At 38.1% G+C, this 16,117-nt stretch overlaps 1 protein-coding gene across 1 annotated transcript in view; it reads left to right on the top strand.

The window, feature by feature from the left end:
- RNGTT (RNA guanylyltransferase and 5'-phosphatase) overlaps positions 1-16,117 on the top strand; it is a 312,089-nt gene that overhangs the window by 175,086 nt on the left and 120,886 nt on the right. Inside the window, exon 13 of the mRNA XM_060616151.3 lies at positions 5,601-5,701. Coding sequence (XP_060472134.1) covers positions 5,601-5,701 — 101 coding nt within the window. The remainder of the gene's footprint in view (positions 1-5,600; positions 5,702-16,117) is intronic.

Below are 16,117 nucleotides of genomic sequence, written 5' to 3'. Positions count from 1 at the left end.
ATTTATTCTTCCAATCCATGAGCAGGGAATGTCTTTCCATTTCTTTATATCTTCTTCAATTACCTGCATAAGCTTTCTATAGTTTTCAGCATACAGATCTTTTACATCTTTGGTTAGATTTATTCCTAGGTATTTTATGCTACTTGGTGCAATTGTGAATGGGATCAGTTTCTTCATTTGTCTTTCTGTTGCTTCATTGTTAGTGTATAAGAATGCAACTGATTTCTGCACATTGATTTTGTATCCTGCAACTTTGCTGAATTCATGTATCAGTTCTAGCAGACTTTTGGTGGAGTCTATCGGATTTTCCATGTATAATATCATGTCATCTGCAAAAAGCGAAAGCTTGACTTCATCTTTGCCAATTTTGATGCCTTTGATTTCCTTTTGTTGTCTGATTGCTGATGCTAGAACTTCCAGCACTATATTAAACAGCAGCGGTGACAGTGGGCATCCCTGTCGTGTTCCTGATCTCAGGGAAAAAGCTCTCAGTTTTTCCCCGTTGAGGATGATGTTAGCTGTGGGCTTTTCATAAATGGCCTTTATGATCTTTAAGTATGTTCCTTCTATCCCGACTTTCTCAAGGGTTTTTATTAAGAAAGGGTGCTGGATTTTGTCAAAGGCCTTTTCTGCATCGATTGACAGGATCATATGGTTCTTCTCTTTTTTTTTGTTAATGTGATGTATCACGTTGATCGATTTGCGAATGTTGAACCAGCCCTGCATCCCAGGAATGAATCCCACTTGATCATGGTGAATAATTCTTTTTATATGCTGTTGAATTCGATTTGCTAGTATCTTATTAAGAATTTTTGCATCCATATTCATCAGGGATATTGGCCTGTAGTTCTCTTTTTTTACTGGGTCTCTGTCTGGTTTAGGAATCAAAGTAATACTGGCTTCATAGAATGAGTCTGGAAGTTTTCCTTCCCTTTCTATTTCTTGGAATAGCTTGAGAAGGATAGGTATTATCTCTGCTTTAAATGTCTGGTAGAACTCCCCTGGGAAGCCATCTGGTCCTGGACTCTTATTTGTTGGGAGATTTTTGATAACCGATTCAATTTCTTCGCTGGTTATGGGTCTGTTCAAGCTTTCTATTTCCTCCTGATTGAGTTTTGGAAGAGTGTGGGTGTTTAGAAATTTGTCCATTTCTTCCAGGTTGTCCAATTTGCTGGCATATAATTTTTCATAGTATTCCCTGATAATTGTTTGTATCTCTGAGGGATTGGTTGTAATCATTCCATTTTCATTCATGATTTTATCTATTTGGGTCATCTCCCTTTTCTTTTTGAGAAGCCTGGCTAGAGGTTTGTCAATTTTGTTTATTTTTTCAAAAAACCAACTCTTGGTTTCGTTGATCTGCTCTACAGTTTTTTTTTAGATTCTATATTGTTTATTTCTGCTCTGATCTTTATTATTTCTCTTCTTCTGCTGGGTTTAGGCTGCCTTTGCTGTTCTGCTTCTATTTCCTTTAGGTGTGCTGTTAGATTTTGTATTTGGGATTTTTCTTGTTTCTTGAGATAGGCCTGGATTGCAATGTATTTTCCTCTCAGGACTGCCTTCGCTGCATCCCAAAGCGTTTGGATTGTTGTATTTTCATTTTCGTTTGTTTCCATATATGTTTTAATTTCTTCTCTAATTGCCTGGTTGACCCACTCATTCGTTAGTAGGGTGTTCTTTAACCTCCATGCTTTTGGAGGTTTTCCAGACTTTTTCCTGTGGTTGATTTCAAGCTTCATAGCATTGTGGTCTGAAAGTATGCATGGTATAATTTCAATTCTTGTAAACTTATGAAGGGCTGTTTTGTGACCCAGTATATGATCTATCTTGGAGAATGTTCCATGTGCACTCGAGAAGAAAGTATATTCTGTTGCTTTGGGATGCAGAGTTCTAAATATATCTGTCAAGTCCATCTGATCCAATGTATCATTCAGGGCCCTTGTTTCTTTATTGACCGTGTGTCTAGATGATCTATCCATTTCTGTAAGTGGGGTGTTAAAGTCCCCTGCAATGACCACATTCTTATCAATGAGGTTGCTTATGTTTATGAGTAATTGTTTTATATATCTGGGGGCTCGGGTATTTGGCGCATAGACATTTATAATAGTTAGCTCTTCCTGGTGGATAGACCCTGTGATTATTATATAATGCCCTTCTTCATCTCTTGTTACAGCCTTTAATTTAAAGTCTAGTTTGTCTGATATAAGTATGGCTACTCCAGCTTTCTTTTGGCTTCCAGGAGCATGATAAATAGTTCTCCATCCCCTCACTCTCAATCTAAAGGTGTCCTCAGATCTAAAATGAGTCTCTTGTAGACAGCAAATAGATGGGTCTTGTTTTTTTATCCATTCTGATACCCTATGTCTTTTAGTTGGCGCATTTAATCCATTTACATTCAGTGTTATTATAGAAAGATATGGGTTTAGAGTCATTGTGATGTCTGTATGTTTTATGCTTGTAGTGATGTCTCTGGTACTTTGTCTCACAGGATCCCCCTTAGGATCTCTTGTAGGGCTGGTTTCGTGGTGACAAATTCCTTCAGTTTTTGTTTGTTTGGGAAGACCTTTATCTCTCCTTCTATTCTAAATGACAGACTTGCTGGATAAAGGATTCTCGGCTGCATATTTTTTCTGTTTAGCACACTGTAGATATCGTGCCAAGCCTTTCTGGCCTGCCAAGTTTCAAAGGAGAGATCAGTCACGAGTCTTATAGGTCTCCCTTTATATGTGAGGGCACGTTTATCCCTTGCTGCTTTCAGAATTTTCTCTTTATCCTTGTATTTTGCCAGTTTCACTATGATATGTCGTGCAGAAGATCGATTCAAGTTACGTCTGAAGGGAGTTCTCTGTGCCTCTTGGATTTCAATGCCTTTTTCCTTCCCCAGTTCAGGGAAGTTCTCAGCTATAATTTGTTCAAGTACCCCTTCAGCACCCTTCCCTCTCTCTTCCTCCTCTGGGATACCAATTATGCGTATATTATTTTTTTTTAGTGTATCACTTAGTTCTCTAATTTTCCCCTCATACTCCTGGATTTTTTTATCTCTCTTTCTTTCAGCTTCCTCTTTCTCCATAACTTTATCTTCTAGTTCACCTATTCTCTCCTCTGCCTCTTCAAGCCGAGCCATCGTGGATTCCATTTTGTTTTGCAATTCGTTTAAAGCGTTTTTCAACTCCTCGTGACTGTTCCTTAGTCCCTCGATCTTTGTGGCAAGAGATTCTCTGCTGTCCTGTATACTGTTTTCAAGCCCAGCGATTAATTTTATGACTATTATTCTAAATTCACTTTCTGTTATATTATTTAAATCCTTTTTGATCAGTTCATTAGCTGTTGTTATTTCCTGGAGATTCTTCTGAGGGGAATTCTTCCGTTTGGTCATTTTGGAGAGTCCCTTGCGTGGTGAGGACCTGCAGTGCACTTCCCCTGTGCTGTGGTGTATAACTGGAGTTAGTGGGCGGGGCCGCAGTCCGACCCGATGTCTGCCCCCAGCCCACTGCTGGGGCCACAGTCAGACTGGTGTGTGCCTTCTCTTCCCCTCTCCTAGGGGCGGGATTCACTGTGGGGTGGCGTGTCCCGTCTGGGCTACTTGCACACTGCCAGGCTTGTGTTGCTGGGGATCTGGCGTATTAGCTGGGGTGGGTAGGCAAGGTGCACGGGGAGTGGAGGGGCAGGCTTAGCTCGCTTCTCCTTAGGTGATCCACTTCAGGAGGAGCCCTGTGGCAGCGGGAGGGAGTCAGATCCGCTGCCGGAGGTTTGGCTCCGCAGAAGCACAGAGTTGGGTGTTTGCGCGGAGCGAGCAAGTTCCCTGGCAGGAACTGGTTCCCTTTGGGATTTTGGCTGGGGGATGGGCGGGGGAGATGGCGCTGGCGCCTTTGTTCCCCGCCAAGCTGAGCTCTGCCGTCCGGGGGCTCAGCAGCTCTCCCTCCCTTTGTCCTCCAGCCTTCCCGCTTTCCGAGCAGAGCTGTTAACTTATGACCTCCCAGACGCTAAGTCGCGCTTGCTGTCGGAACACAGTCTGTCCGGCCCCTCCGCTTTTGCCAGCCAGACTCGGGGGCTCTGCTTGGCCGGCGAGCCGCCCCTCCGCCCCGGCTCCCTCCCGCCAGTCCGTGGAGCGCGCACCGCCTCGCCGCCCTTCCTACCCTCTTCCGTGGGCCTCTAGTCTGCGCTTGACTCCGGAGACTCCCTTCTGGTAATCCTCTGGCGGTTTTCTGGGTTCTTTAGGCAGGTGTAGGTGGAATCTAAGTGATCGGCAGGACGCGCTGTGAGCCCCGCGTCCTCCTACGCCGCCATCTTCCGGAACCCCCCTGGAAAAAATTTTTTAATGTTTATTTGTTTTTGAGCGAGAGACGGTGTGAGTGGGGGAAGGGCAGAGAAAGAGGGAGACACAGAATCCGAAGCAGGCTCCAGGCTCTGAGCTGTCAGCACAGAGCCTGATGCAGGGCTCAAACCCACGAACTGCAACATCATGACCTGAGCCGAAGTCGGACACTTAACTGAGCCACCCAGGTGCCCCAAATTTATGTGGAAATATAAGTAAAACATTAGCTAAGAGAGTTGGAAAAAGATCAAAGTTTAAGGACTTACACAACTAGATTTCAAAATTATTATAAAGTCACAGTAGTTGAGACAGTGTGCTATTAGTGGGAGGAAAGTCATTCAGTGTAACAGATTAGTGAGAATAGACATATATCTGTAGCTGTAAGTGGTTAATTTTTGACAAGGGTGCCAAGGCAACTCAGGGAAGAAAGATAATCTTTTCAACAAATGGCCCTGTATTGATTTGACATCCATATGCCAATGAACCTAGTCCCTTACTTCATACTATATAAATAAATTAACCTCAGATGGGTCTTATACTCCCAAATAACAGCTAAAATGATAAAATTTTCTAAGAAAATTGTAGCAATCTTAGGATGTGCAAAGATTCCTTAAAGAGGGCACAAAAGGCAGCACAAATTATGAAATTTTTAAGTTGATTGAATCCATGCGTTAAAATTCACTGGTTAACTTTATTCATTGTAAATTATGCCACAGTAAAGCTGAACAAGAGAAAAACAGTTTTTGTTTTTTTTTTTTTTTAAACTATCAAACTTCCTATCCATTTTTAGAAGGATTGGAGAGAATAACAGGTTTCATTCTTTTTATGGACTTTCACAAATAAGGGTCTGCATACTTTGGCAGGAAAAGGAGAAAGGTTGTTACTAAGAAGGTCAGTAACTAGCTTCGCTCATCAGTTAAGATAAAACTTATATTTAGAAAAGACGTAGTGGTTTTGCTGAATAAGAAGTAATTGAAAGGGATTAAGAGTCACAAACTTCCAATTATAAAATAAATAAGTAATGAGGATGAAATGTACAGCATAGGGAACATAGGCAATAATATTGTAATAACTTTGTGTGGCAACGGGTGATGAGTACACTTACTGTGGTGAGTAGTGTGTAATGTGTAGAATTGTCAGACTTCTATGTTGTACACCTGCAATTAATATAACATTGTATATCAGCTGTATTGCAGTTTAAGAAAATACAAAGCATACTATAAAAAGTAGTTGATATGTTTATTTTTTAGCTTGTTATTAATCACTGTCATTTAATTCACTTTAGAAATATAAACCTGGTCGATGTGATGATATTTTGAAATGGAAGCCTCCTAGTTTGAATTCTGTGGATTTTCGCCTAAAGATAACAAGAATGGGAGGAGAAGGGTAAGTATGCACTTCCCACCATTTTTACATGAAATAATACTGTTTGTATAAGGCTTCACTGTTTACTGGATATGTTACATATATGTTACCCTCCCTCTGCAAAAGTGAAATACTTTATTTTACAATGTATGTATAATACCTCTACATCTGATTTTCAGCTATTAGAGCTAGTAATGTTTTGTAGCATCCTTTAAACTTTACTAATTTTGGTCTTTAAAAGTACAGATGTTTCTCATATAAAAAATGAACTTTGTTAAATTGTAAAAGTGAAAATAGATTTCACTTAAGTAATCCTGTCAGGTGAATTATAAAAGTAAGATATGATCATTGTTATTATAACTAAATGTTTTGAGGTAAGCCCTTTTTACTTTGAAAGAAACTACTTCATGCTTGCGTTTACATAGCAAACATTTATCCATAGTTTATTAGGGTCAGGTTTTAATTGTTGATTTTCATTAAGATTTTTCATAATGTTCATTAGGTGTTTTTTTCATTCACTGGTTAATCTTCCTTATATGACTTTATTGGTTGCTATTTTAGAAGTCCTTGTTTCATTTCACCTTGTTCCACAAATTTTTATGATGTTAAATAAATATATAACAATAAAGTAAGTAATGTTTGATCAAGGAAATCGTAAAGTAAATAACAGTGACAAAAGGATGAAAAGGTTACCAGTACATGCTATGGAATCCTTTTTGCTTGCCAAAGGTAAACTACAGATTTGTTTTTTGTAGCTAATGGAACAAAGGATCAGTTATATGAATCCAGACTCCAGAAGATAAAGTTTCTTAAGAGACTGGGCATTTTTATTTATTTATTATTATTAATTAATTTATTTTAAAGAAATGTGGTTAGTCCCACCTTTCTTTCTTTCTTTCTTTTTCTTTCTTTCTTTCTTTCTTTCTTTCTTTCTTTCTTTCTTTCCTTATTCATTTATTTGAAAATATAATTTATTGTCAAATTGGCTAACATTCAGTGTGTAAAGTGTGCTCTTGGTATTATTTTTTTAAATGTTTATTTATTTTTGAGAGAGAGAGAGAGAGAGAGAGAGAGCGAGCAGGGGAGGGGCAGAGAGAGAGGGAGACACAGAGTCCAAAGCAGGCTCCAGGCTCTGAGCTGTCAGCACAGAGCCTGACGCAGGTCTCAAACTCACAAACTGTGAGATTATGACCTGAGCTGAAGTTGGACACTTAACTGACTGAGCCACCCAGGTGCCACAAGACTGTGCATTTTTAGATGAAGGATAGTGTGCAGTGTGGTGAATCCTAAGTAAAAAAAGGGAGTGTGATAAATTATATGAGTGTCAATTTTCATAAAATAAGGGTATTTAATATTTTACATCCTTAAATAAGAGTTTGTGACTTAGTATATAGTATAGTTTAGTTAGAACAATTATCTGGGGCCCCAAATACTGTTTCTTGGAAGTATTTCACTCTGTATTGGTCTGAGTTTATCCAAGGACAGATGGGTTTTTAACTATTTATAGGATGGTATGGAATATATGTATTTATAGGACTATATATAGGACTGTATGGAATATATATATAATCAAAGAGTAGATAAAAGAAATAACATGGCAACCCAGAATATCTGTACACCAGATTCTTTGTGAGAAAGGATAACTTTGGGTTTACTTCTTATCAGTACTTACCTAAACATTATTTCTCTTATTTAATCCTTGGGAAACAATGTTAATATCAATACCAATGAATGTTAATCATTAACATTTTGTTTTTGTTGTTAATCAACATTATAAAAATGCTTTATATTAATATGCTATTAATTATTAATATTGATAATTAAATCTTATCAATCAATTTTTTGAAATTGCCTCAAACTATATGTATAAAATCTTTGGATAAGTATTGATAAGTATTAAATTCAAGATCATTCTTCCTGACAAAGTATCTGGTGTACAGATATTCTGAGTTGCCAGTAAATTCTGGAACCTGTATGTTGATAGTCCTGCAAGCCGAGTGTAGGCCTGATATGTTTTTCAGAAATGCCTTTTGGAAGACTGCTTCACTTCTAGCAGTGGAAGCTGAGGGATTAATTCTGATAGGCTGCCTGCATCTTTTTTTTCCCATAAAAGACATAGATGAATATGGTTCTTGTGAAATATGAGTCCAAAGGTAAAATAAAAAATTTTAAATTGCTTTATTATTTAATTTTCTATTTTGTCTAATACTGTATTTATAATACAGAGTTAAGGAATATAAACCCTTGTGTGTGTTTTATTGATGTTGAGTTTTGAAAAATTATTTTGTTTTGCTTTTTATGGGTCATAATTGTTAGCACTTAAAAAGCTACGTGAGGCTATGTATAGAATGTCCATTTTCTAAGTAGCAAGGAAACAACTGTTTCCTTGCAGTTGTCCACTGCATTTGAATACAGCAGAATGGAATTCAGTTTAGTAGTTTGTCATCCCAGTTTTGCTTTGTTCTTAGTATTTTTTAATGTACATTTTGTTCTTTTAAAATTTTAGCTATTTTTCAATGTCTTCTTACTGAAAAAGAAAAGGATTTACTTTTGATCCTAGTGCATCTTTTTTTTTTAAATTTTTTTTTTAACGTTTATTTATTTTTGAGACAGAGAGAGACAGAGCATGAACGGGGGAGGGTCAGAGAGAGAGGGAGACACAGAATCTGAAACAGGCTCCAGGCTCTGAGCTGTCAGCACAGAGCCCGATGCGGGGCTCGAACTCACGGACCATGAGATCATGACCTGAGCCAAAGTCGGACACTTAACCGACTGAGCCATTCAGGCGCCCCGGTCCTAATGCATTTTTAAAACATCAAAATGTCAGCATTGAGGGTGATTTTATGATGGGAATATGAAAGTTACATTGGTGTAGGTACATAATTTATTTATAAAACATGGGTGTCAGTTTTCAAAAATAGGGTATTTAATATGAAATACAGTATGATAACTATTACATAAAACATGTAATATTCAGTTAGCCCGAGTAATATGGGTTTTTAACGTAAAGAATGTTATGTGTTATAGCAGTTTCCACTAAATAAATGAGCTTGTATCTAATGCTTATGTTAGATGCAGTATGTTAGAGAGCATTTTAAGAAATCTGCCTGTAATAGTTTGAAAGGAGAATAGCTATGTCTCTAAATTGTAAGAATCATAGCATGTGACCAGTGAAGTGACACTAAGATATTAAAATACCATCAGACAAGCTCGTTTCTTTTCTTGATTGTACTTGTAAGTATTTTTAAATCTAAAAGCTCATCTAATCTAAAGCATAGAATGGAGTAGAATGTCTTAAAAGATAGAATACAAGTACCAATCCTTGAAAATGTCTCCAGCTGCTGTAATAAAGTGGGTATAGTATAGATTCTTATGAGATTGAAATTTAACACAAATAGAAAAATGCATTATGTTGAATGCCCTGTTAATGGCAATTAAAACCTAAAATTTGCTTTTTATTTAACTGCTTTTAGTATCATTTCTGAAAATTTGGGGTGTATTAACTTTGATTTATCATGACCTAAATAATTTCTCTATATCTCAGTTATTTACATTGTGTTGAACTTTATAGGCACACTATATAGATTTTCATCTAAGAGCTATATGTTATTTTAAAAATATTGTGGGTTTATATTAATTTATCTGCAACCAAAAACCGTGGTCATTGTGTGAAAAGCTAGGATTACGAAGGTAGTCTATATTCTGGAAAGTGCTGACTCTTGAGTACAGTCTCCATGACTTATAGTGAGTGGGGTGAGCTTATTATTTGTATAGCCAAGTAGTTTAGAGCACATATTCTAGAGTTAGACTGCCTGGGTTTAAATATCCTTATTAGCTGTGTGACCTTGAGCACACTCCTTTTTTCTGTGCCTCATATTCCTCATTCATATAATAGAAATTGGAGTCATGAGATTTACAGGGATTAAATGAGCTAATATATGTAAAATATTTTAGAACAGATGGCACCTGGTAAGCATTTAAGTGTTTGTTGTTATTTTAATTAAAATTGATTTAAAAGTGCATATTTCCTTTCTTCAAAGTTTTTATTTATTTTGAGAGAGAGAGAGAATGTGAGTGAGAGCGTGGAGGAGCAGGGAGAGAGGGAATCCCAAGCAGGCTCTGTGCTCTCAGTGGGGAGTCCAATGCAGGAGGGCTCAGGGCTCAGTCCCACAGACCATGAAATCATGACCTGAGCCGAAATCAATAGTCGGACACTTAACTGACTGAGCCACCCAGGCGCCCCTATGTGGTTCATGGTGACTTGAATATAATAAACACTCAAGAAATATCAAATGGTGAAGTGTATATATAAACATAAAAATACAAAAAGGTGTGTGTATAAGAATTAAATTGAGTTATCACCTATAATAGGAAGATTGGAAATATTCAGTGTCTTTTTTTTTTATTGTATAAATCTTTTGAGACTTATATCTATATCTTCATCTATATTTACATCTGTATCTTCATATGTGTTTCTAGGAAAGTTGCTAATAACATTCTAAATAGTGTCTTTTATAAATTGGTCCAGACTGTTGAGATATAAGATTTTCTTAAAGGTTTGAAACTAAACTCAGACCTACCATCCAACTTTGTTGTTTGATTTTATATTCACATATAGTTATGTGATGTTAATAGATATATCAATTTGGGTATAGTCAAAAACAAAAACAGAAAATATTTTAACAGAATCAATTTAATATGAAGAATTGTAATCAGTTATTAAAGAACTGAAAAGGCAAAAATATGTTGAAGAGATAGTAACTGCAGGAAGCACTTACCATGCAAAGGGGAACAAATGAATGGAGGTGAATTATTAAAACTGAAAAGCTTAGAGGCACCTGGGTGGCTCGGTAAGTTGAGCATCTGACTCTTGATTTTGGCTTAGGTCCTGGTCCTCAGGTAGTGAGCTTGAGCCCTGCATTGGGCTCCACACTGAACCTGGAGCCTGCTTGAGATTCATATTTTCTCTCTCTCTCTCTCTCTCTCCCTCCCACTCTCTCTCTGGCCCCGTGCCCCTCTCCTCTGCTTTCTCTTTCTAAAAATAAAAAATGAAATATTTAAAAAAAACTGAAAAGCTTGGAGAAGGCCCTGGAGAGCTTATAAGAAGGTCACTGCCAGCTGCTGGTGGTGTTGCCTCAAGATCTTGGAGGATATATCTTATGGCTCTAAATTTTGACATCTGAAGACATGTACAGTACTGGCTAGCAGGTGCTGAGTTTTCAGAGGAGGCCCAATGCAGTTGATCTGAGGACTGCGGTAGAAACTTCAGGGGAGTCAACTGGTACTACTGGGATCAGTTGTCACTCCAGGGTAGAGAACTTTTGCTGCAAACAGGAGCGAATAGGTCCCTTCTTTCTTCTTTAGTCTTTTACCCCCTGCCCCCAAGAATTATACAACAAACTGGAGCAAAGAGAATGAGTTTGAAGTGAAGTGACGATACCTTAATATTACCTCAGTCCACTTCTTTAGTTACTTATCATCCATTCACTTCTACTCATGCTTGAATTTCCATAAAACAGCAAAAATGGTATTCTTTCACTTGAGGTGCATATATTCTTACTGTCCCTTTGAAGTACAGGGACACAAATTCCCAGTTAATCATTTACCCATTTCTAGGAGACAGTCATGCTGTCTATCACTGGGTGATGTTAATCACTCCTCAGATTCAGTCATGATTCCATACAAATACTATTGCTTAATGACTGAATTGTAAAGTTAGTCGGCATCGGCAGTCTTGACACCGGTCATAAGACCATAGCTGAAGCTTTCTTTTTCCTCTGTCCATTTCATTTTTCCTTTGTTCTGAGATGATCTAAGCTAAAACATAAAAACGTGGTGAGGTGACACAAAACCTTTATTCCTGATAGGTCTGGTCCTCAGTGGTCTTACCTTTTTTTGTTGTTTATGCAGTTTTCCATTAACTTTTACTGTTGGACAGGAAGCACCCCAGAGAATACCCTAGGTTCCAGACATAGCCCTTCCTAATGGTTTCTGTAGCAACAATCTGGCTTGTCTTTGGTAATAGAATCAGTCACATCAGCTAGCAGAGTAATCCATCTCTCTCTGTCTGTCTCTCTTTTTGCTTGTTGGTTCAGATAACATGAGAAGCACAAAATGGTCAACTAGCAGTTTCAGTTTCTAATTCAGTGGGGTATTCTTGTGTCCTTTGATATAGAAGCACTCTTATTTGCAAACCAGAATTTCTACATTAAAGTTGCTCGGATGGAAAACAAAAGTTCTGTGAGTAGATAATTAAGAATCATATTGAGATAAGGATGGTCTTTGACTCCTGTATTTTGGCTAAAGGAGAAACGACACCATATATTTGGTCACAGATTTAAAGTCCTAGCCCACAACCATCCTTTTAAAATGTGGTCTCCTAACTGGTGTTGTAATTGAATTTTCAGTTGACCATTATACTGTTCTGTTAAGCCATCTGCTTCTAGGTGGGAGGTGAGGCCAGTGAATTTCAAGGCGTTGAGCCCATTGCCCCAATTGTTTTTGAAGTAAGTTTTATGGAAACTCATGTTTTAAATTAAAAAAAATTTTTTTTAATGTTTATTTTCAAGAGAGAGAGTGGGGGGGGGGGGCAGAGCATGAGCACGGGAGGGGCAGAGAGAGGAGACTGGAATTGGAAGCAGACTCCAGGTTCAGAGCTATCAGCATAGAGCCCGACACAGAGCTTGAAATCACAAACCATGAGATCATGACCTGAGCCGAAGTCAGATGCTCAACTGAGCCACCCAGGTGCCCCTATGGCAAGTCATGTTAATGATTAAGACATTCAATAGGTCCATAGAAGGTGATGTTAGTAGAAGTGTTAAAGAGAAAAAAAATGTTATCTAGAATATTTATGTGATCTAGTAAGGATAAACTGCTTCTATCTCCATGATAGAAGTCAGTGTAATCAACCTACCAAAAGACTTACAATATGCTGTCATTCTAGTGATCATAGTGATCCTTGCTCTGTGGGTCAGTGGCTGGTTAGTTCTCCTGGGGAATGATGCCATATCAAGGGACTCATTCATTGTGGTCTCAAGTGTTGGCAAGTTGAACACTTGGTGGTAGCTGTGGCCAGATCATCTGTGTTGAGGAAAGAGCCCAGGCATCATAGCCTTTGCCTCTTCCACTGTTGCCATTTTCACAAGAACTCCTTGAGTAAACTCTGGGATGGCTGGGGAAATAAAAGGATTGACATTCAGAATGAGTCATTTTGGCCACCTGATTATTGAAAGCCTCCTTTGTAATGAATACCTATTTCTTCATAATCCATGCCTATTCTGAGTGTTCCCTTTACGTACCTTTCCCACCTTCCCCATACCTTCATTGTCACTAATCTTCCAATCCTGTTTTTTCCATATCCTTGACCAGTTTTCTGAACTATCGGCAGTCAGTGTAAATTTATGCTTCTGGCCATCATCTCTCAGTCCAGGCTGTATGTTTCAAAGCTCGGCCCATTGGTAGAATTTCCCATCACTGATGTCTTCAGGCTGTTGTCATGCAGCAGTCCATTTCCCTTTTTTTCTAGGACATCATGGAACTTTAAACTATTTGTAAGTTTTTTCCTTCCCCCATCTGGTAATAAGAAATTCCCCCTTGATATTAGGTGTGGATTGAAGAGAAGAAAGCGGTTGCCTAAGTAAAGAAACCATACCTCTACCTATATTTTCTGGACTTACTCAAGCCCAGTATCTTATGTGTGGCGTTTCTACTTAATGAATAGTATGTTCCTATTGTCCCAACACTTTATGGCTTAGTGGGTCAAATAGTACCCATTTCATCATGGGCAACGTAAGTCATCATGTGGTTACGTGTTTCAGTCTCTTTCAAAGTCCAATAGCAAGCTAGGATCTGTTTCTTAAAGGATTGATGATCTTTAGGAAATGGCATGTTTTTGCTCTAAAACCCTGAAGACTGGTATGATTCTCTTATTGGGCCTTGCCCAAAGCTCTAGACAATGGATATGGTGGGCTATAAGGTTCAAGTAGCAGAACGGCTTATACTATAGCTTGGATTTGTTACAGAGCTTTCTGTTTCTCTGATCCCAACTTATAAATGCTTTTCAAGCATTGTGTCCCCGCTCCCCCAACCCCCTTTTAGTAGTAAATAGTGCACATGTCGTAACTTGTCTTTACCTTGGAGAGGCTATCTGACAGCTCTTAGGCCATTGGACTGCTTAAAATCTTACTTCAGTAATGGACTCCTTAATTTTGTGGATTTTCTCTCTCATCTTTTGTCTCACATATATGTCTTACTAAGGGATCTAAAGAACTTTTTGCTTCTTCCTCATTTTTAATAAGTGTAAGTCCAGAATCATCAGTATTGTGGATAAATGTTTTGTTCTATGTAATGTTAGAATGATCACCATCTCTGGAAAAAATAAAGATAATAAAAGTGGTGGTAAGGGTATAGAGATATTGGAACCCTCAAACATTGATATTGAGATTGTAAATTGGTGCAGCCACTCTGGCAGTTCCTTAGAATGTTAAAGATAGACTTACCATATGACTGAGCAGTTTTAGTCCCAGGTATATATGCAAGAGAAATGAAAACCTGTGTCCACAAAAAATCGGTCCATGAATCTTCTTCGCAATATTATTCATAATAGCCAAAAAGTGGAAACAATCCAAATATCAGTCAACTAAAAAATGGATAAATGTGCAAACAAAATAGCTCTTCTATTCACCAGACTTAGTATAGTAGATCCTCTTAAGCAAAGAGGCTCTGGAAGGTTACCACTTAGATTTTAATTTCAGCTCTGCCACTCTTAGGCTAAATCTTTGTGTTACTTGTGTTTCTATAGCTGTATAATGTAGATAATAGAAGTGCCTATCCCTTGTGGAAAGTGAATGAGATAATACATACAAACATTTAGTCCACTGCATGTCACATAATAAAAACTATATTGAACTATTAAGAAAAAATGACCACTGTCTCTATGAAGTATACTATGGCAAAAAGCAGGAGAGTTGATGGCCGTAAATTACATTGTTGGTCATGCCAGGCCAAGGCAAGTATCTTCTGATAGTACCTCAGTTAATACAGGGACATATTTGCCAACTTGTAGTTATATGTAAGATTTCAGATTGTGTTGATTTGCTTCATTAAAGATAGCACATCTGGAACAGCAGCAGCATTTGCTGTCACAATCTGATTAAATGTATGGTAATTTGTAATCATTCTTCATGATTATCCACCTTCTGTATAGGCTAAACATCTAAATTAAATGGATATATGATTGATATTTATCACTCCAGTATCTTTTTAAGTCTTTGATTGTGGCACTAATCTCTGTACCTGTCTTGGGGATATGGCTGCATGATTGCTTTTGCTTTCTATCCTTGGTAGGAAGAGCAAGTTCCAGGGGCTTTCAGTGGCTTTTCCTAGTATAATAAGGGTTACGCCCTGGGTCAGAGAGCAAAGGTGGAAATTCTTCCAGTTATACTTTCAGGAACTGGAAAATAACCACAGGTTATATCTGTGGACACACTGCCCCATTTAGATTTAAACTTGAGCCAGAAACCCATTTATCACCTGATCACCCACCCTAAGCTCTCTTTGACAGGTCTTGCTGGCATTTTGCATCCCTGGTAATTAATGTCTGTTTAAAGGGAGTGTCTGGTAATCCCTGACTGGTTCAAGTATTTCTTTTTTCCAGTGCATAATCACCCTAGCAAGCGCTGCCAGTCTTCTGAAGAATAATTAGAGGAAGATTTACAGCAAGGGCCAGCACATATTTTTTTAATAAAAGGCTAGATAGTAAATATTTTTGGGTTCGCAGGCCATATAGTCTTTATCACAGCTCCTTAACTCTGCCATTGTAGTGCCAAAGCAGTCACAAAGTATGTAAATGAATGAGTGTGGCTGTGTTCTAATAAAACTTTATTTACAAAAACAGGTGTCAGGCTAGATATGGCCTACAGGTTTTTGTTTGCTAGTGAAGGTTTATACTCTGTACATGAGGTAGTGTTGCTAGGTCTTTCTGCAAGGGTCTTGACCTCTGCCTTCTATTAAGGGGCTCAGGTCTTAACCTGCTCAGGTCTGTGCATTTCAATTTGAGAAATGCTGGCACAATGAAATCAGTAGAATCAACTACATGATTCCACTTTACCTCCTATTGAAAATATATGAAGGGGCTCCTGGGTGGCTCAATCAGTTAAGCATCCAACTCTTGATTTCGGCTCAGGTCATGATCTCACAGTTTGTGAGTTCGAGCCCCACATGGGGCTCTGTGCTGACCTCTCAGAGCCTGCTTCAGATTCTCTGTCTCCTTTGCTCTCTGCTTCTTCTGCACTTGCTCTCTCTTGAAAATAAATATTAAAAAAAAAAAAAAAAAAGAAAATGTATGAAAATGTCCTCTTTGCTGACTAAAGGGTTTTTTTTTCCTTCTGCTCAAGTTTATTTAAAAAATAGAATGATTAATTTTATTCCTCATGC

The sequence above is a fragment of the Panthera onca genome, chromosome B2 (genome assembly GCF_046562875.1).
Source record: "Panthera onca isolate mPanOnc1 chromosome B2, mPanOnc1 haplotype 2, whole genome shotgun sequence".
In the NCBI taxonomy this organism is placed as follows: Eukaryota; Metazoa; Chordata; class Mammalia; order Carnivora; family Felidae; genus Panthera; species Panthera onca.
Note: the sequence above shows the minus strand (reverse complement) of the source record. Positions and strands in the feature narration are given on the sequence as shown.